General features: G+C 31.2%; 1 protein-coding gene across 2 annotated transcripts; it reads left to right on the top strand.

Moving 5' to 3' along the window:
* Nucleotides 1-2,786: 2,786 nt before the first annotated feature.
* LOC124371914 (cystathionine beta-synthase) lies at nucleotides 2,787-21,967 on the top strand (the record flags this gene model as incomplete). Of its 2 annotated transcripts, none has more annotated exon segments than XM_046830283.1 (6): nucleotides 2,787-2,926; nucleotides 15,469-15,604; nucleotides 17,713-17,819; nucleotides 18,071-18,285; nucleotides 20,933-21,067; nucleotides 21,688-21,967. In XM_046830283.1, coding segments are annotated over 5 exon segments (862 nt in total), but the record flags the coding sequence as incomplete, so codon positions are not given.
* Nucleotides 21,968-22,746: the final 779 nt, after the last annotated feature.

Below are 22,746 nucleotides of genomic sequence, written 5' to 3'. Positions count from 1 at the left end.
ACTGTACTTCAAGGGCTGAAAGTTTCATCGATATTTACAATATAAAACACTTCAGAGTTAATTTAATTCATGTGTACAATTTTATAAATTAACTTGATTAGTCCTAAAAGATGTGCACTGCACAGGGAGAAGGCGCAGTGAGAAGTGAGGAAGGACGGTAAAAATTTTTGTTCCCCTCCCCTTTCCCCCCCCCCATATGTCTGGGGAAGCGCACGAATGGACACGTACGCCACTGCAAACCAACGGCACCGTGCCGTTGCCGTCCTTACAGTGGCGTACGTGTCCATTTCGTGCGCTTCCAGACATATCGATATTTTACCGTCCATCCTCACTCCTCACTTCTCACTGCGCAATTAAATAGATTATACAATTTTTCTATTATGTGTTGACTTTTCATGCGCTTCAATTTATTTGTTTGGTCTTTCTTTAAATGCAAATAAATAAATATAATTTTTATTATATACCATGTTAGTTTATATTCCCCTAATCCTTGCGTTACATAGGTTTTTACAGGTTGTATAATACTTTTGTTAAACTTTACAGCTAGCAGACTATACAAATTAAAGTTGCTTTTGCGATACAAAAACTGTGTAATGTACAATAATTGCTAACGTTTCTTAATAATTTTTGCAGTGCACATCTTTAGGACTAATCAAGTTAATTTATAAATTGTACACATGAATTAAATTAACTCTGAAAGTAACTCTGAACCATTGTAATATCGATGAAACTTCAGACCCTTGACGTACAGTATAAACAGCTTGTAGCTCATAACCTAAGTTTTTTTTTTAATATCAGATTTTAAATTAATTGAGTTTGACGCATCACATCAAATAAGATTGTTTCATGGCAATGTCGAAAGCCTTTCTCTTTTTCAACTAAATAAATTTAAACAAAAACATTTGTATTATCATTATTAATTAAAGTTTAGCTCTAAAACGTGTTTTGTTAGTTAGAATTTTTAATAATTTTTTTTACTTACCTTAACGTAATAGCAAGCCTTTCCTGTGTGGGAATACAATTTCCTCATTTTAGTGTTTTTCGTGTTTGATGACATCTTTTAACTTGTCGTGAAGTTCATCAAACGAAACCGTAGACATTCTAAAGAAATTAAAAAACTTATTTCCATCACGTCGAAGTCTTCAAAAAGGGTGTGTGAAAGGTTTTCCCACCTGTTCTCCCTTGTTTTATTTAATAGGATGTATCCAGCTCACTTCCGCTTTAATCCTACGACGCTTTATTACGGCGGTATATAGGAACCACATAGCCACAACACGTTTTTTTTATTTCATTAGAGAGAAGCAATACAACACTCACTACAGCACACCATGCATTCGAATAACTTTCTGAACGGTTAAAAATAATCGATGTGTGTGCAAGCGGGCTACCCAAAAACGATAAAAAATATCGTCCGTTATTTTTATCGGACGTACCAAATTCGATGTGTGTGAAAGGAGGCCTAAACTCAACCTGCTAATTGAAACCGAGAACCGTCAATACATAATACTTATTTAGATTTAGTTTACTGTGAACATTTATAGTAGACTGTAGTATTGTAAAGCTCTTGACAAAACTATTTTTAAAAATCAATACATTAAAGAATCTAAAAAATAATTCATCATTTTTATATACATAAGAAACACAATTAATTGCAAAGTGTACATTTGTTATGATTAATTGTATTGGGCACTTACTTTGGTTTAGTTTACCAATCAGTGAAGTTATATTTGAATGAATCCGGATGTTTCAACGACATTGAAGTTAAATTACATGCATACTTGCAGAAAAAACCGATTTACCTTGAATTACTCCATTAACTAGTTTACTTTCACAATTTATTATGGTCTTCTTTTTATTCTGAACTATCTTAGCATACTTATCACTCATTGACAAGTAGATGTAAAATTGCTACTTGTCGCCCATTGATATAATCACTGAATGGATAACCTTGGGCGCGTATTCCAGTGAAGTAGGACTATTCTCAGATTTGCCGCATTCGAGTCTGATAATTTTTACTTGTATTATATTACTGAATTTATTATTACGCGACAATCTGGAAACATGTTTCATATCTCATAGTTCATTTTATTTTTACCTACTAACAATACGTTGGCTCATCACTTATCTTATGGGCGTATATAATGGCTCATGCTCTCCCGAAATTTGGAAGAGCAAACATTATAATTTCTCCTCCCGGTAGATTAGTTTAAGCCATAATACATTTATAAGGTCTTAAAGATAAACAAAATTATTGGAAGAAAATTCTCGAATCCCTGTTTTGGAGGGTATTTTATAAATCCTAAACCACCCAGTGTGTTAGTCCCCTCCAAAATAAGTTTCTATTTACACCACTGAGTCTTATTTATAGATGAAAAATTAAATTTTCTCAACGAAATTTCATTCACAATTTTTAGGTTTTTTCCACAATACCACATACTGTTTATAACTTGTTATAACGTGGAAATTCCGATTTCTCTTTGATTACAGGACGAGAAAGGATTTCCAATACAGTCTGATTTATTATTTACCGTATACCTTACTGCAAACCCTTCTCTCCTACAGGCAGTGACGCCAAAATCATACACAAAAATAGAGAGAGGACCCGTTTACTGGTTAGTCCCGTACAGTTGTTTCATGTCTAGCAACATCTGCCGATTTCAATCAGTAAGGGGTCGGCAGACACATTGAACGGAACAATGGAGTGACGTTGCAGGGGGCGGGTTCTCGGAAAATGAAGGCCGTGGCTTGGTTGACGCTACTCGCCTGACCAGTTCATTAGATCAGCTGAGCTATGTAGACAGCAGTGGTGCGCTGTTTACTGCTGTTTAGTCGGTGTTCATTCTCTCGTGTTATCATATTGTTTTTGCGTTTCGTCTGTTTACAGCCTGTTACCAGGTTCAGACCTGCTTCCTATTGAATCAAGAGTGTAAGCAATAAGTCAGTATAACTTTAATATTCCAGTAGGCATTAAAAATTATACTATTGAAATCTAGGAAGGTTATACAACTATTTCAAAACATAAGACTTTTACAAACGATGTTTTACTTGTATAGGGTTTTGTTACATTTAGAACAAGCTATTATACTCAATTCTATTCTAAAAATCACAAATCCGTCAGATAAAATAAATAGTCTACTTAATTTATTATTCAAACATGTACTTATATTAAATGGTTTTCAAGTAAATCTTAAGAAAATATGGTACCTTGTTAAAAATAATACATCTAAGTTTTTATGGTACAAAATAAATTTTAATATTTTTTAGTTAAAATTAGTTTTGCTATGCAGTAATAAAGGTGCATAGGTGACATAAGATTTATTTTACTATTCAAATCAATCTGTTTGTCAGTCACTGAAAAAACTTTCTCTTTACTAAACTATCATACCTAAATTAATTGTCAGAAAACTCAGAGTTGTGCTTGAAAATTATTTCTTTGAACTCTATCAAACTTCATCTCCCTGAATATTTTAAACTCAAGATTATTATAGATAATTTAATTGTAATTCTGAATAAACTGTAATTAAAACTATGTGCATATAAACAATAAGAATAGTGCAGTTTTTATTTGATTTTGCATGTTACTGCATGCCTAATGTGTTAACATCTCGAGAGCAACTTTTTTATTTGTTAAAACTTACCTCGATTAATTAAATTACATAAAAAATCACATGTTTCGCCAAAATGCTGTTTTTTTAAGCTTCCTAATGATGTAACATTCTAAACATCTAAAAGTCCATTAAGTACCTTATGTTTACATTACATTAGCATACGTCAAGTCTGCATAGAATTGTTTTGATAGAAAGATTTAATTTGATTTTATGTTAAAGTGCACTGGACCATGATGTAGCAACCTCGATTTTCCAGTACTTTAGTAGTATGAAAATAGAAAATACTACACTGGAAAATATTCAATATTCAAATAGAGACATTTTTTGTCATATTGTACCACTATTTACTATAAAATGTTTTGCAAATGCTTGCAATTAATTATTTATAACATTTCTATTACATCTATTTTAAATGCTACTCTAGATAATTTGGAATCAGAATGTAGGAGAAATCTTTTCAATAACCCATATAGCAAAACACTGAACAATTTCAAAGAGTGGCCTGGCAGTTTGAAGACATTTCTTTGGTGAAAGTATGGGGACATGTAATAAGTAAATAGTCCAGAAAAGAAATATTTAACAGACTACTCATATTGGTTTCAAAGCATAATTCTTTTACATTTCATGACAACAATGGTTATTCAAAGTTGAGTAGATAATCAATTTCAGTATAAACTAACAAACAAAGGCATAACCACACAACACACCAAATGAGCACAATAACAACTATGTTACCAAATGTTCATACACTGTGTACAGAATGTTGAGAAAAAGTGTTCTAAACATTTACAATGTAATTGTACTGATAAGAGGAAATTAGCAAACATTTTCATATGAATTGTTTGTTCAAAAACGTAGTCTGCATTTCTGTATCTGTTGTTGTACAGAAATGATAACGTTAAATTCCTTTGTTTGTAAAAATTATTGATATACTAACCACAGAAATGCTTTTTTGAGAATAAAATATGAAAAAATATATTTAAACCTTTCAAAATGACAAATATTTATAACTTTCAAACAATTTTTATAATAATTTTCATAAGCTTACTATATGTGGTTTTCAAGCAACAAATGTTATGTAAAAAGTACATGAAGAAATACCATTAATTAGATTGTACGATACACTGAAGAAAAAGGTATTATTCTGCATCATTTTTTGCCAACTTTTATTTGTTCAAATACCGTACCTACATGTAAATTTTAAACACTAAAAACTAATGTAGAGTATATATTTGTTATCAGAATATATAATTTTAAAATAACCCATAAAGATACAAGATAACTAGCGTTTATTTGTAAGTCATTTAAAAATGTCAAACAATAATACATTATCTCTTGTTATTGAATAATTTTAATAACTGTGTTTACTATTTATATTAGTTTTAACACGCCTAATTAACTGCCTGATGTTTAACAGTGTTCAATTTTAACCGAGCAAAACTATCTTATCTAGGATGAAGAAATGAATAATTGAACATAGAAACTGTATCAGAACAACTTTTATGCATTTGTATGATTTTTAAAAGTCACCTTATCTGACATATAAACCTCTGTTATATTCTGTGTGTTTTTTTTTAAAATTGCACAGTACTTTGATAAAATACAAAAAAATAAATTTTCTCTTTATTTTCTTGCCTTTTTACAGTATAAAGATATTACAACGTATATTTGTACTCAACCTTGTCTTAAAAAAGAACTATTATTATTCAAAAAGCAATAGCTCATCAAGGAAAGCAACTTGAGTCTTGTATTATTCATTTCATGTTGTTTATGAGGATTTCTTAATGATATTTAAATGACATATTTCTTGTAATTGGTGGTAGTTGTATAGAATATACAGGGTGTTCTGAAAAAAGGTGCCATAAGTCAGGGGTGATTCCTCACAATCAGACACTAATATATTGCTTGTCTGAAGGTCTGTTGCAAGTCAAGCTAATTGAATTATGCCTTTTAAAAGGAGGGATGGGCATTTTTTACTAGAAATCCCTCTATGGATTTATGAAAAATTAGATTGTATTCTTATAGTATGAAAATTGGCTGTTGTCACTTAAGCCTAACAATAGCTTTATATTATATAATGAGTGTTCCAAAGTCCCACCCTACCTTAATTTTTGAACGGTTGAAAATGTTCAAATATTTTTTGGAAATATTAAAATAACATCATGTAAAGATGTTCTTTTAATTAAAAAAACATTTTTTTTTTTTCAAAATCAACCCCACTCGTTCAAACTAAGAGGTATGGGAACTACTTGAAAATTTCAAATGGGTGTATGACCCATTTTATTTCAGTGCCTGAAATTAAAGGTTTTTATGAAAAAAATAAACATAAAAAACAATTTCCGACTACTCTCTACTACTTTATCCACTATGAGTACCATTTGAATAAAGGTTCAACTGTGTTATTCTGTTTATTAGAGTTCACTTAATGACCTTTAATTTTCACCATTATTGTTCTTTTATCAAGACTTTTGAAGCAAGAAGTGAAAGGATAGAACAAATGTTTAAAAAACTTACACCTCTCCCAAAAAATTGAGGATTTTAGAAATAAAAGAATTTCAACTGTAACCCCCCATCATGTGAAACCTCATTTTAAAGGTTTTCATAAAGCAGAGTATTGGTGGAAAATATAGCTTTATAAGTTGGTTCAATCCACTATAGTGTCAACTTAAAAATTTAACTTGTATATTTGTTGAAACAGTAGCCTTTTTGGAGAGAGTAGTCAAAATTAGTGTTTTATGGTAATTAGTAGTGAAACTACTTTTAATTTCTAGTCAACTACCTTCTGTTTCTACAGGGTGTTCTGAAAAAAGGTGCCCATAAGTCAGGGCGTTGATTCCTCACATCAAAATAAGAAAAAAGGTCTAATTAAACATAGGTCACCGAAAATGCTTAGTTACCAAGTTATACAGGGTGAAAGATTTCGTCTGAATTTCAGTTCCCCTGCTGCAACGAAGCCCTACGGGTATTTGTTGGCTGTTAATTAAGATGTACAATTTAGCGTACTTTATGTAAAATGAACTGAAAAATTTAATAAAAACCGTTTCAGACCTGTAGCTACAGTAATTTTTAAGATATGTGACGAAATACGCGAAACTTGGTCCCGAAAAACAAGTTACATTTAGGGTTGAAGCAGATTTACTATGTTAAAATGTTCAATAAACACAAAATATTTTTTTCACGGTACTTGTAGAAAATTTAATTTCGAAGAGAAAGATGTAAAATAAGTCTATAATAGACAAACGCAAACTTTAAAAAATAATCCTTAAAATTACATACAAAACGCATGAAAAATAGACAAAATCTGTTAAGCTCTCTACAAATGTAATATTGAAATTAAAACAGCTGTTTTATTAAAACAAATTAATGAGTTACTATTATTTTTTTATCAAGTAAATATTTTTAACAATCATACATTATCATACATAAAAAAGTTATCTGAATTATCATTCAAACAAAAAAGTTACACTTGTCCTAAAAACTAACCACGTCACAGTAGATGTTCAAAAATGTTTCCCCTCATTCAAAATATAAGCATCCAGCCGTCTTCTCATAGACTGCCGAACTCTTTCGAAGATCCCAGGTGTCTCACGTATCCTTTTTGAATCCCGTTAAACAATCCTTATTCGCAACTCTTCTATGGTATCCACAGGCGAGTCGTAGACAAGCGTCTTTAAATGTCCCCATAAGAAAAAGTCTAGAGGATTGAGGTCAGGTGACCTTGCAGGCCATGCTACTGGGGCTCCTCGACCTATCCATCTGTTTGGATATGCTTCATTTAAAAAATTCTCTTACTTGTAATGTGTAATGAGCTGGAGCTCCATCCTGCATGAACCTACATGTTGTTGCATGTGTATAGTGGCACATCTTCGAGTAACTCATTCAGATTAGTCGTCAAGAAATGTAAATAATTTTTCACCATTGAGCGTATCAGGTAAAAAACTAATAAAAATTTTATCACCCAGAATAGCAGCCCATACGTTTATAGAAAACTGATATTGGTGACGGTTCTCTGAAATAGCACGTGGATTTTTCAATTGCCCACTTGTGAGTATTGTGGGTGTTAAGAATAGCCATTCTTGAAAATTTTGCTTCATCAGTAAAGATAATGTATTTAAAAAAATGTGGATTTCTGCACCTTTGGATAAGCCAATAGGCATAGCTGAACACGAGGAAAGTAATTCTCGAGGCAAAAGAGCCTGGACCCTTTGATAGTGATAAGAAATGCAACTGCTGCTCGTGTAAAAATCTTCCAGACAATTGAATTACTAACACCGAAATCCAAGGCTAGTTCTCTAGTACTTCTTCCAGGATGATTCTCTATTTCGTCCAACACGCCCTCCTCCAATTCAGCTGTACACGTTGTACGTGGCCGTCCTGATCTACCAACTTTTTCCAGATTTAAAGATTCCCGTCTCGCTTAGCCTTCTATGAATGGAAGAAAACATTTTATGAGTCGGTAAACTGTCTATGAGGAAAATGTTCCTGATAGAGTCGTCTAGCCTGACGACTGTTGCAATGTGCAAGACCGTACATTAAATGCATGTCTGCCATTTCACCATTAGTGTACATAATATTCATATTACCTGCCATGATGAATAAGATATTAATTAGCTATCAAAAAATTAACTTCAACGGCACTCGCACTAACTTGTATTAAAGTACAGTTCAACACACGCACTTAATGAGCAATGGAAAAATAGCTGCTTGTAATGTTTATTTAAATTATTATAAACAATGTTACATTGTTAAAACATATGTTTTAAATATAAATTATTTTGTTTCTCAAATCAAATATTTTAATAAAACAGCTGTTTTAATTTCAATATTACATTTGTAGAGAGCTTAACAGATTTTGTCTATTTTTCATGCGTTTTGTATGTAATTAAGGATTATTTTTTAAAGTTTGCGTTTGTCTATTATAGACTTATTTTACATCTTTCTCTTCGAAATTAAATTTTCTACAAGTACCATGAAAAAATATTTTGTGTTTATTGTACATTTTAACATAGTAAATCTGCTTCAACCCTAAATGTAACTTGTTTTTCGGGACCAAGTTATCGCGTATTTCGTCACATATCTTAAAAATTACTGTAGCTACAGGTCTGGAAACGGTTTTATTCAATTTTTCAGTTCATTTTACATAAAGTACGCTAAATTGTACATCTTAATTAAACAGCACAACAAATACCCGTAGGGCTTCGTTGCAGCAGGGGAACTGAAATTCAGACGAAATCTTTCACCCTGTATAACTTGGTAACTAAGCATTTTCGGACCTATGTTAATTAGACCTTTTTTTCTTATTTTGATGTGAGGAATCACGCCCTGACTTATGGGCACCTTTTTTCAGAACACCTGTAGAAACAGAAGGTAGTTGACTAGAAATTAAAAGTAGTTCACTACTAATTACCATAAAACACTAATTTTGACTACTCTCTCCAAAAGGCTACTGTTTCAACAAATATACAAGTTAAATTTTAAGTTGACACTATAGTGGATTGAACCAACTTATAAAGCTATATTTTCCACCAATACTCTGCTTTATGAAAACCTTTAAAATGAGGTTTCACATGATGGGGTTACAGTTGAAATTCTTTTATTTCTAAAATCCTCAATTTTTTGGGAGAGGTGTAAGTTTTTAACATTTGTTCTATCCTTTCACTTCTTGCTTCAAAAGTCTTGATAAAAGAACAATAATGGTGAAAATCAAAGGTCATTAAGTGAACTCTAATAAACAGAATAACACAGTTGAACCTTTATTCAAATGGTAGGTCTACTCATAGTGGATAAAGTAGTAGAGAGTAGTCGGAAATTGTTTTTTATGTTTATTTTTTTCATAAAAACCTTTAATTTCAGGCACTGAAATAAAATGGGTCATACACCCATTTGAAATTTCAAGTAGTTCCCATACCTCTTAGTTTGAACGAGTGGGTTGATTTTGAAAAAAAAAATGTTTTTTAATTAAAAGAACATCTTTACATGATGTTATTTTATATTTCCAAAAATATTTGAACATTTTCAACCGTTCAAAAATTAAGGTAGGGGTGGGACTTTGGAACACTCATTATATAATATAAAGCTATTGTTAGGCTTAAGTGACAACAGCCAATTTTCATACTATAAGAATACAATCTAATTTTTCATAAATCCATAGAGGGATTTCTAGTAAAAAATGCCCATCCCTCCTTTTAAAAGGCATAATTCAATTAGCTTGACTTGCAACAGACCTTCAGACAAGCAATATATTAGTGTCAGCAAATGAGATAAGAAAAGTAAAAGTCACCATGTTCAGTCCTTTTATCTCTTTGGCTGACAATGATATTACCATAATATGCATGTCTGACAGTTGGTTTTAGATCAAAGAAGTTAAAAATATGACTTGTGAAAGCATCTATAATTTAATACTTGTCCCCTTATTGCAACTCCCCCATTTCGACCCTATCAAAACTAGTACAGTTATCTATTCCTTTCCTTAGGGAAATTCCTGTATTGATGAAACAAAACATTTAGGTTTGTTTTTATAAAATACAAATTAGAACTTGTCTTCCACATGATAATGGATCTTTGATAGATCTTTATGAAATAGGATATATTAAAAACTAATATCAGTAATTTTTGTACTGTTTCTTATTTAGGTATCAGATAAATCAAAATCTTGGATTAAATTATTACTGGACAAGAAATTTGTTTATAAATTCATCTTATGAGTCTTTAGCTTTATTGAAACATTGTTTTCACGGCTAGTGTTGCTACAGATGTGTAGGTCAAGGTTATGACTTTTTTTTATCAAAATAAGTCATTTTTTGTTTTGGACGATTACAGATTGTAAATGATCACATTTTGTGAATAAAAATCTTAAAATGGCCTTATGTTTCTTGATATTGTAATTTCTTGATTCAACTTAAAGTGTTTTTATTGGTCAATTTTGGAAAACCTGTAAAGAAAACAAACAAATTTGGATTTGCTTAATTTTACCTATAAAATAACATTTCACAAATTCTGCAACCAAAAGAATTAAAATTAAAAATCTCTTGCATAGAATAAAAATTAAGGCGGTATTTACCATAGTCATGGTTAGAAAAATGTACTAACACACTCTCTTGAAATGTCAAATATTTTAATACGGTTATCTAAAGTAGTTCCACTTGTTATGGATTGTGTGTTTTGGCAATTGACCTAAGTATTTAATTAATCAAGTAAAGTGTTCAAATCTTTTAATTATTTCAATCATTCTAAATGCTGTTAAGAGATTGGAAGTGAAGGCTTATTAATGTTTAATTTTACATAATGCATTATAAAAATTAAAGTTATTTTAACAATTAAACATTTATTGAAGTACATACACTACAATACTAATGCCACCGAAAGTATCTAAATTTGTAAACAATATTAATTTAGGACCCAAAAGAGCCTTTATGACATCTTGTTGCCCCATCCGTCTGTGTGATAACTCTTTACAGAAAGGTTTTAGTGACTTGAGACTTGGTACATGGGATCCTTTTGGTTCAAGGAAGAACCCTATTGATTAGGGTCACAAGGGTAAAGGGTAGCCTGTCTGCCCGTTTGTGCAATAACTCTTGATATAAAGGTCCTAGGATACTTGAAACTTGGGATATAGGTTTCTATTGGTTCAAGGAAGAACCCTATTGATTTTGGGGTCACAAGGGTAAAGGGTAGCCTGTCTGCCCGTTTGTGCAATAACTCTTGATATAAAGGTCCTAGGATACTTGAAACTTGGGATATAGGTTTCTATTGGTTCAAGGAAGAAACCCTATTGATTTTGGGGTCACAAGGGTAAAGAGTAGCCTGTCTGCCCGTTTGTGCAATAACTCTTGATATAAAGGTCCTAGATACTTGAAACTTGGGATATAGGTTTTCTATTGGTTCAAGGAAGAACCCTATTGATTTTGGGGTCACAAGGGTAAAGGGTAGCCTGTCTGCCCGTTTGTGCAATAACTCTTGATATAAAGGTCCTAGGATACTTGAAACTTGGGATATAGGTTTCTATTGGTTCAAGGAAGAACCCTATTGATTTTGGGGTCACAAGGGTAAAGGGTAGCCTGTCTGCCCGTTTGTGCAATAACTCTTGATATAAAGGTCCTAGGATACTTGAAACTTGGGATATAGGTTTCTATTGGTTCAAGGAAGAACCCTATTGATTTTGTGGTTAAAAGTAGAAAGGGCACTCCATCTATCTGTGTGCTACCTCTTCCGTTACGTTATGTCGAGTCCTATCGGTTTATCGATAAAAACTAGAAACATATTAACTTCAAACCAGTAGCTGGGCTAAGCCTCTTTGACACGATGTTCATATAAAACCATTTGAAATTTGTAAATACGGCTATTCATGAAAAATATTTCAAATTTTCTGTGATGAGGGTCCGTTAGACTAAGTTTTCCAACTATCTATCCAGTTTTTATATAAATATTTATTACTTAGTCAACAAAATTAAAATATTGGACAAATGATCTACTTTTAAGTCAGTATTATGTAAAAATTAAAAATTCTTTCCTCATTTTGAAATGGCGGTAAATACAACAAATAAATTTCCCTTTTTTTGTAATTTCTTGCCCTTCTCACAGTATTACGGTATTATAACATATTTATATAAAAAAAACACTGCTTTTACAACACAACTATTACTATTCAAAACACAATAATCAAGGAAAACCCAGTTTTTTAATATTAATCATATCATGTTATTTAAATGAGAATTCCTTAATTATATTTAAATGGCATTTCTGTAATTGGCCTTAGTTATCTAGAGTATAATAACATAAGGAAGTTGACTATAAATTAAAAATACTTTACTACTATTTGTTATAGAAAAGATGCCAAATATTTTTTTTATTGTTAGGTTTTTCTAATTACTACATCAAGAAGACTTATCATATGCTATAATTACCTTTTCAATAATTAAGTTGAAGTTTTTTTACTTACAGTGTACAGTTTATTATCATAATTTGAAATATATTGCAATAATTATAATCTAGGAGACCAGAGCAAACTGCATTGTGTAAGCAAACAACCAGTTGTTTTCCTGAAACAATAAAGGAATTTCTCCAAAGGAAGTAATGCAGCCTCACTAGTTTTGGTGGTGGTTGAAATGGGATGGTACTCAACGGGATCAACATTTAAAATGTCAAATTTTTCTCAGATCAAATTTTCCCTAGCTTGATACACTTGAAAACAACTGTCAGATACATAAATACTAATTATAGCACTGCCAGACAACTAGATAAAGAGTTTGAATAATAATCTGTCTATATATATCTTTTCTTCAGAAAAGATATAATTATATATTGACAGGTTGTTGTTGTTATAGATTGTAAATGATTGCATTTTGTGAATAAAATCTTTAAAATGGGCTCTCATAAATCTCTTAACTAGAAGATTAAGAAAACTGTTAAATATTGTGTATATTAAACTTATATAATTAAGATTTTATTGTTAAAAATACATTTCATGTTCAATTTAATTTAATTCATGTACAATTAATCAGTTATGACATGTCATACAAATAATCTTTACTGTTATAAATCTGCACTGATTGGTGATTGACTTTTATAAATTGTGGTCATTACTATCAGTGATACTCCTTGATTTATCTTCCAATTTATTTAACTTTTTGGTTAAAAAAAAGGAAATTATTTTTTTAAATACCAACTAATTTGGAATGATTATTCTTAGTGACTTCTACTTAATAAGTACAATATGTTTATTGTATTGTATAATATGTAGATTTTAAGTTAAATGTTGTAGTATATTTGGTTTGTAATAGTGTGTTTTTAATTTAGAGATCACCTACTGTGACAGGCAAAATTTATTTATTTAATTTTGTATAAATAATCAACAATTTTTTAATTCTCCAAGGTTTTTTTATGAACACCTATAAACACATGCACTCCTACACATCCACGAATTTGTTGGTTTTGATATATCAGTATATATTGATATGGCAGAAGTAGATAAGAGCAGATTGTCTTGTCATACTCTCATCATGTTTTACAAAACAATCCTTTTAGTTCATTATCATATAATACCTAGTTAATTCGAGTAGATATTATAAATATGTGGCAATGCTGTAAGCCAGTGTGGGAGGGGGATGAGGAGTTCAAACCCCACCCTCCTCTCCTGAAATCCATGATAATAATGTTCATGATGAGGTGGAGTTTGATGAGACCAAGGTTTCATACGTAACCAACCCTACAAAATGAAAAATATTTTCTGACTACTATCTTGATGTGTGGCATTAATATATGTGGTATATATAGGTATATATTATATGTAATTATATATATTTATTAATATATACATTACATAACATTCATACATTATAGCACTGTCATATTCCCTGAAGCCGTATGCAGTAAAAACAACAATAATCCATGGTCAGGACAAAGTAAATGATATTGAAAAAGTGGAAAAAAAAAAACAATTAGGAAAATATATGGACCAGTTAATAGGAATAGATTATAGATTAAGCAGCCATCAACAAAATTATACTAGGACAACAAGACAATCACAAAGACCTTCAGAAAAAGAATAGCAAAGTTTTATGGATACATACATAAAATGGATGCATTCAGAATCACAAGAATTTTCAATATTGCAAACACTAGTAGAAATATGGAGAAATGGGTAACAAAAGTACAGGAAGATCTTAGACGGTTTAAAGTCACAGAGAATGTTGTACAAGATAGACAAAAACTTGGGAACACCATTAAAAATTCGAAAATGTTCTCACAGTTAAGAAAAGAGGAACCAAATACACAGAAGAGCGGAAGAAAGAAACACAGTGAACGGAAAAGAGTTTGGGGAAAAATTAAAGTACAACCAAAGGGCTAGTAGACGATCATGATAGTACTCAAGTTCCTGCGCTCTCTTAAATTGGGAATAATTGCAAAAAATAAGAATAATAACATATAGATGACATAATTATTGGTACACACTTCAAGTTTTATGTAAGGTCTTTTATGAAATTACACTAAAAATAAAGTTGTTATAAAACTTTGCTAAAAATAAGATTGGAGAATTTAGTTAATAATAAGTACAAAAATCTAGGAATTCTTTCATGAATATGAATAAATACTCTGCATGTAATTTTGAACGAATGCCAATATTGCTTGTTAACTAAAAATTCTTGAAGTCCTGTTGTAACTTTCTATATTCTTTTACAGGGAACAGGTTATCTGGATACTAAAATCAGCCAAATATTATTATTAATAACTACTCCTATTTAGTGCAATTCGCACTAAACTGAGGCCAGTTTAAGTAAATGTAAGGTTTAAAGCTTAATTTGCATCTTCTAGTCCAAAAAATCATTAAATATGATTCAATTAAATATTATGAGACTTATTTGAAACAATGCAAAATTAATTAATTTTACAAATTTCACAAAATATTGTAATTCTACATATTGTTGAACTTAATGATTGTTTGTGCCTGCTAAATAACATTGAATTAATATGTATGTGTATTATAGTATCAGTATATTGAGTCAACAAAAAATTCTGTTTTGGGCAACAAGTTCAAGATGACTGCTTATTTCCAGCCTTTTTTATATGCCATATCTTATTTGTACTCTCACTCAGAGACAGTTTATCACTTTCTTTTCCAGTGATATCATTCATTTGAGTAATACATATGGCCGAATTCCATTGCTGCAAATATTCTTACACCAACAAAACAATTTGGTTGGATATTTTAACAATCTTTTTCCACAGGGTTTGAAGGAAAGGATAAATAATTTAAAAAAGTAGTGGATTATTGATAAATAGTAGTAGTTAAAGTTAATTTAAGCTATATAAATTGGTTAATTTATTAAATATCTTCATTCTAAAATCTAATTTTAATTTTCAGAATTTTGAAGAATGGCAACAAACGGTGTAGAGCCTCCAAAGTTGCCATTTGATGGCTTCATAGATCCTGGTTTACCCAGCAAGTGTACATGGAAACCTGGTACAACTGAGAAGGATCCTCACAGTCATGTTGAACCGTGAGTTTTCCATTTATTTAATTCCTAAGGATCATTTGTTGGAATATGTTTCCTCTTTTATCTTTTATCTTTGTCAGTGTAAGTTGAATAAGTTTCCCCACTAAGATTTACGTTTTCCTAAGGCATTTGTCAACAATCATAGCTAAACCTAAAAACTACCTTATAAGCCTGTAAACAGGTTATAGTTTAATGAGGCTGGTGGTGGTATAAAATTTTATACATGATAAGCTAATTGGGGGAGGAGATAGCACATTTGCAGGTTGATTAAATAAAAAATATATAAAATAATTAGATAACATAACAATCTATGCTTCAAATGAAAGTAAATGGTACACACCTTTTAGGTTTTTTATCATCTTAACTGCTTCAGTTACAAAAATAAAGAACGTTTAAGATTAAAATATATCACACAAAGAGTTAAGATTAAAGTATATCACACAAAGAGATAAGTAATTTCCTCATTGTCATATAATTATGAAAAATAAAATGAATTCTTCATTGTTAAAAAGATATTTATTTTCAGATAAAGCCAAGTACATCAATTAAAGTTACCACTTAAAGTTCTATTTAAGATAATGCAAGTGCACATGACATTATAAAACAGTTAGCTTTATCTAGTCAGCTCAATTGTCTTGTATTAGTCAACGTTAACTGAATGCCACAGTTTCTTTAGTGTATAAAACTACTTATTCTGGATAAAATATAGAAATTATTTATTCCCATGTTTTAAATTTAGAATAATTACAATGTCAAAGACTAATGATTACATTATTAACAATACAAATTAAAATGTAGAAAAAACTAATTTGTATGAAATTGATGGAATTTTCTATAGGTAAACTGCTTGCATAGAAACATGCGCGGTATCTGAGCAGCGCCGTGCAGTAGGGGCCCCCCTCCGTCAGGAGAAGGGGGTGGAGAGCAGTGATGGGGAGTGGGACCAGCATCTTGCCTCTGTTTATCGGCTATATTGGTTGTGACGCGCTCGCACAGTTTTTTTTACACTACAGCTACTTACCTATTCTATAACTATATTTCTTTTTTGTGTATAGGCCTATACAGGCAAGTGTTGCAATCTAAGCGCAAAATATTAATTGAACAAACTCATGTAGCTATAGATGTATCGTTTGGTCTTGACTCGCATTGAACGGGTTAGTTAGGTGAACGAATGATCCAAATCAGTCGAGTGTTTTTAAAGAGCCGTTCACCTTGAGCGTTTCATTCACTTTTTCCTGCCAACTGAATAATTTTGATATTTTTTCTAAATCAGACATACAGGTATTATTTTTAAGAATTGTTAAAACATAGTATTATAATTTAGTTCATTTTAAACCCCTTATACATAAAAATAGCTTAAAATCATATGGAACTAACTAAAACTATAGGTTATATGCGTTAGGTTACACTAGGTCACCAAAATCGTTCAATCATTTCTTTTGTTCACTGCTAACCGATTAAGATAATAAAACCGTAATCGTATAACAAGACTGGGAGAGAAGTGAGCCTGGTTATTATGAAAAATAGTGGGAACTTAATCGGTTAGATACTTAAAATGTGTTGTTATTTGTAAAATAAATTATTTTCAAACAAGCAATGTGTTTTCTTGATTTTTAGTTATTTATTTAAAAACCTTTGTAAGGGAATGAACTTATGATAAAACAAAGGCATGTCAATCAACCAAGTCCATTGTTCATAAGTATTAACATTTAAAATATTTACTGACCGGTTCAACTGAACGGGTTGCAGCAGTGAACGAGACCGACTGAGTCGGATTAGTCAGATGATCAGATAGAGCTAGTGCCGAGCAGTGGTGGGGATACTAGGAGAGGGTGGCATCAAAGTGGTGGAGGGGTATTTACTTCACCCTGCTTGAACTCAAATCACCCAATGTCTCTTTTTATAGGCGGTTTACCTATCATTGATTGTCCCTGAACAACTGTTTGTAGTACAGTCTTTTAGATATATAAATTTATTTGGGTTAAACATTGGTAATATACTAGATTTAAATACACTTAGTTATTTTTAGCTTTAAATACTTTGTAATTGTAACAATGTTGTAATGTTAAAAGTTCAAGTGGTTTGAATTTGTTTTCATTACATTGTTTTAGCCATGACCGGGCACACATTCTGCCAAACATTCTGCATGCTATAGGCCGGACTCCTATGGTGAGGCTGAACAAGATCCCTCAAGCTGAAGGCATCAAATGTGAAATATGTAAGTCTATAATTAAATTTGTGCATTCTGCATACAATTCTTTACCATACAACACTAAATTTGTATACCACAAAACTTAAGAATTGTTGTACACTTTTCCTCGTTTTTATATTATTATTTATAAATTTTAGTAATACAGAACTGTTAATAAGGTAATCCTCTACTAGAACTAAAAATAATCATTGAATTTTATATATATATATATATATATATATATATATATATATATATATATTATTTGTATTTTTCAGTGGCCAAATGTGAGTTTCTGAATCCTGGAGGAAGTGTTAAGGATCGCATTGGCTTCCGCATGGTAGAAGAGGCGGAGAAGGCAGGACGACTGAAACCAGGATGTACTCTGGTAGAACCAACATCGGGCAATACGGGACTGGGTGTGGCCATGGCGGCTGCCGTTAAGGGCTATCGCTGCATCATCGTTATGTCCCAGAAGATGTCAAACGAGAAGGTTCCTACATTATGATGCTCTATAATTTTATTCACAGTAAATACTTATACATACAATTAATCACGCTTTTTTTTAATGTGAAGCAAATGTCACCACTTCAGCAAAGTCAATTACTTAGGTTTAAGTACTAAAATAAACCTTATGGGGTAAAACTGAAGGTTATTTTACTACAGATATCTCAAAAATATAACAAAGTTTTAAATATTTGTAGTTACTCATCAATAATTTCATTATATTACCCCTATTATAAATATGTATCTAATACTTATAATTTTATCCTGTCCAATCCCTTTTTATTAATGATACACCCACAAATAGTAACTTAGCTGTTTAATTAATGTTGGATAATTGTTTTCTTGTCCAGTTGGCATATACAGCGTGGTCGGGATGCAGGGTTCATCCTGGACAATGATAGTTTTTTAAATATCAGGAAATTTAATGGATAAAGCAAGAAGATATCATAAGGATATATATATTGGCAAGTCACAGGATCACTCCTTATGATCTCTCCTTGCTTTATCTATTAAATTTCCTGATATTCAGAAAACCCAAATTAACTTGTGTTTTTTTAATAGGAACAATATTTAAATTTTTGTTTAATAAAAATTTATATGAATTTTCAAAGTTGTAAAGTCCTTTTTGAAACGCCCTGTACAAGATGATCTTTGAAACCTTCAAATGAGAATTTTTCAGTCACAAATTAACCCAGTAAATCTCCTTGTATTGTTGCCAATTTTCAAAAATGCCAGACAAGACTGTTGGTTTTTAAGGGGAGTCGGTTGACTATATAGCGCACATGTTTAAATTAGATAAGTTTAGGAACATGTTTCTCAATAACCAATAAACATATCAAGATAAGGTTTGTTTTATTTGAATCTGCTATTTCTTACCTACATTTACAGCACAGAAAATTTCCATAGCATAAATATAAGTATTAAAAATATTATTTTTTTATAAAAAGTCAATTTTTATCACTTTTTTTAATACATAACTTTTTTTAAATTATTATTAGACTACATACAACAATTTGCTGTGCTATAAACATTGCTCTAACTACGAGGAACAAAATTTTAAAAAAATCATCAAAATAAAATTGAGTGGTTCTAGAGAAACGTGTTCCTAAAACAAAGAAAAACAAGAATTTTCAGAAAACCCTTTTGAAGATTGCATATACATTAATCAGAAACATAACAACATTTAATGCATTCCAGGACCATAACTAGGGTTGTCAGGATCCTCCTCTTGTTCTTATAAGTCTTCTAAATGCCTTTTAGCTGCACTTACTTTCTGGCGACACTTTTTTCTCGATCTCTTCCACAGCTTTCTGCGCTTTGTTGATTCGGGGTGACATCAAATTGTTTCATTGTTTCACAACAATAGCATGCAGATGTGTGATCCCTAGTTTGCTCAACACTTCACATTTTATTATGTTCCCTTAGTTGAAACTTGCTACAGCATCAAATACACCTAGTTCTAATGTTTCCTTCATCACGAAGGTTGATTTTGGAACTCGCGACCAAATTATATTGTTCAGTGATCACTGGGGTTTTGAGTACCACCGTGCAAACATTTTGATAACAATGATAGATCTGATAAATCTCTAAATATTTGTTTCACCTCTTTCATGACAGCAGGAGCAATGTGTTTGTGATTGTTGTGATCATAAGTTTCATCATTTATTTTAGCTAGTTGGTACTTACACCAAGTATCTTGGCTAGTACTTATATCAGGCTAGTACTTGGTTCTGGTTCTTGACATTTACTAGGCACAATTAACTTTTTTACCACCTGGATTTCTTGTCCCTGTAAAGCACTTTGCTTTGTTTTTGAAGGTTTATGTGCTCTAGGCATTTTCACAAACAATAAACTACACATTATAACTAAATATTATAACTTAGACTGAATGCACGCAAGAAACACAATGTATGTGACAATAATAAACAAACAACAATTAGGGTTATGTCAAATCTCAACTGACTGTAAACAGATGGGTTGACAACCTTGTATATTCAAAGCAGCATAAAGCAGGTTGGCTAAACATAAGCCTAATAAAAAATATGCGCTTCAATAAGGATTATGTATGACAATGATGCAGAGTACATGAATTTTACAAGCCAAAATATGCTGAAGCCATTTACATAATATTATATTTGGGTGTGATACTGTTGGCTGATTTGAATAAAAATTGCACCAAATTAAACAGGAGAGTCTAAAGAATAATAAAAGCAAATAAAACGTTTTTTGGGTTTTTTTTAGATTTTTTGTCAACCGACTCCCCTTAAACTGCTCCTCTAAATCATAAAATTTATAAAAGTATTGAAAATAAAAAGTTTTTTTAGTTTTATTGTTTACACATTCAAATTTTAAAAGAAAAGGTGTTAAATACAATAAGCCTTTATTATTCAACTAATTCTAAAAATTTGTAAATTTGGAATAAAAAAAAATATTTTCCTGCAAAGAAAAACTAAATTTGTTATATAATTAATTTTTTGTTTTTATGTATGTAATTAATATAATTGAGTTAAATTTTAATTTCATTAAATCATAAAACTATTTAATTAGTATGATTCAATATTTCAAAACAAAGTTATGGAGAATCATAAAATATTATAATGCTTTGAAAATAACATTTTTTTATTGGTATAAAGGTGTATGCATTGAAAGCCCTTGGAGCAGAGGTAGTTCGTACACCCATATCTGCAGGGTCATACGCTCCAGATGGACTTATGGCTAAGGCACAGATGCTGGTCAAAGAAATCCCTGGTGCTGTTTTATTGGACCAGGTTAGTATGTTATTGATGATTATAATAAGAAACAAGGTTTCACCATATTGTTGTAAGATATTTAATTTTAAAACAAAATCCTTCATTAAATACGACAAAATCAACCAAACGTACCAAAATCATAGGTAAAAATACGTCTTTCTAGGATTCATATTTTATGTTTGATACTGTTCACCAGAAGACAGGTATGTGTTGGTTCAGTTTGTAGCTTGAACTTTAATGCTGCTGAGAACAATTTATTTTGTTTTACTTTATACTTTTTAAAATATTCATAAATATGTATGAGGTGAAATTTACTTTCCCTAAAGAAACATAGGATGGACTCACTAATTCGTCATCCAAATGATCTATGAGATCATAAGTTTACTATTATCATCCAAATGATCCATGAGATCATAAGTTTACTCTTGCAATGCTAAATATTGTGAGGAATTTTTATCTAATGAATAAATAAAATTAAAAATATAGTTAAACAGTAGTTACTTGAAAAGTATACTTCTAAAAAATAATACTTTAATTTTTGTTTAAAAATTTATTTTGTATTTGATATAACTTAAGTTACCATTGCAGAGTGGAAGTAGAATGTATTTAGAATTACTTAAAATTTATGTATGTTGCAGTATCGGAATGTAGGAAACCCCTTGGCCCACTACGATGGCACTGGGAAGGAGATCATGGAACAGTGTTCAGGAAAGGTGGATGTCATTGTCATGAGCTCAGGCACTGGAGGCACTATTACAGGTGTGGGTCGTTACTTCAAAGACAACGCCCCTCATGTGAAAATCGTGGGGGCGGACCCCTTCGGATCCATTCTGGCAGTACCACCTGAACTGAACAAAACAGATGTAGACTTCTATGAAGTGGAAGGGATTGGTTATGACTTTATCCCTACTGTTTTAGGTATGTTTCACATATCCTAGATTTGTAAAACTTATGTTGTCAACTCTTAAAATGTTTTAAGCAAAACTTTAACTCTCTGACTGCCTTGTAGTGCTACTAGTACTATGATTCGACACAGAGCTTTGTTTTTATTCATGCAGTAAAATTTAAATGGCTATGAATGTGTAATCTACATGTTCTAAATAAACCAAACTATCAATAACAGGTGCTCACAAGGACGTAGCCAGCAAGGGGAATCGAAGGGGACCAGATCCTCCCCCCAAATTTTCAACTTTTTTTAGTAAATGATTATTATTATTTAAATAATTCAGTATTACTGACATGCACTGCTAAAATATGAACTTTTTAAGGAACAAAATGGGCCCTTAATTTCAGTTCAGAAAATGTCAGATGTCGTGACAACCCCAACATAACATTTTTTCCTGGCTACGGTGCTCATATATAAAGAAATGTTTTCATCAATGCAGTCAAAGCATAATGCAAAAATAAAAATGGGTGAAAATAAAATAAGTAAAAAAGTACTAACATATTGCCGTGAGTTTGTCGTACTGTTAAATATAATTCACACACAAACATATATACAGCGCTTGATTCTTGAACTAGAAGTGGCGGAACTGTCATTTCCTGGCGATCTGGAGGACATGGAAAGAAAAAGGAGGGTCCAGAGGATAAATGTTGAAAATATGAGGTCTCAAAATGTGTTTCATGCATTTCTGAACTGTAGAAGAAACTTATATGTGTGAACCAAATGCTTATTTTTCAGATGGAGGTACTGGAAT

Source organism: Homalodisca vitripennis, unplaced genomic scaffold (genome assembly GCF_021130785.1).
Source record: "Homalodisca vitripennis isolate AUS2020 unplaced genomic scaffold, UT_GWSS_2.1 ScUCBcl_2240;HRSCAF=6790, whole genome shotgun sequence".
NCBI classification, from domain to species: domain Eukaryota; kingdom Metazoa; phylum Arthropoda; class Insecta; order Hemiptera; family Cicadellidae; genus Homalodisca; species Homalodisca vitripennis.
This window is presented reverse-complemented; position numbering and strand designations above follow the sequence as displayed.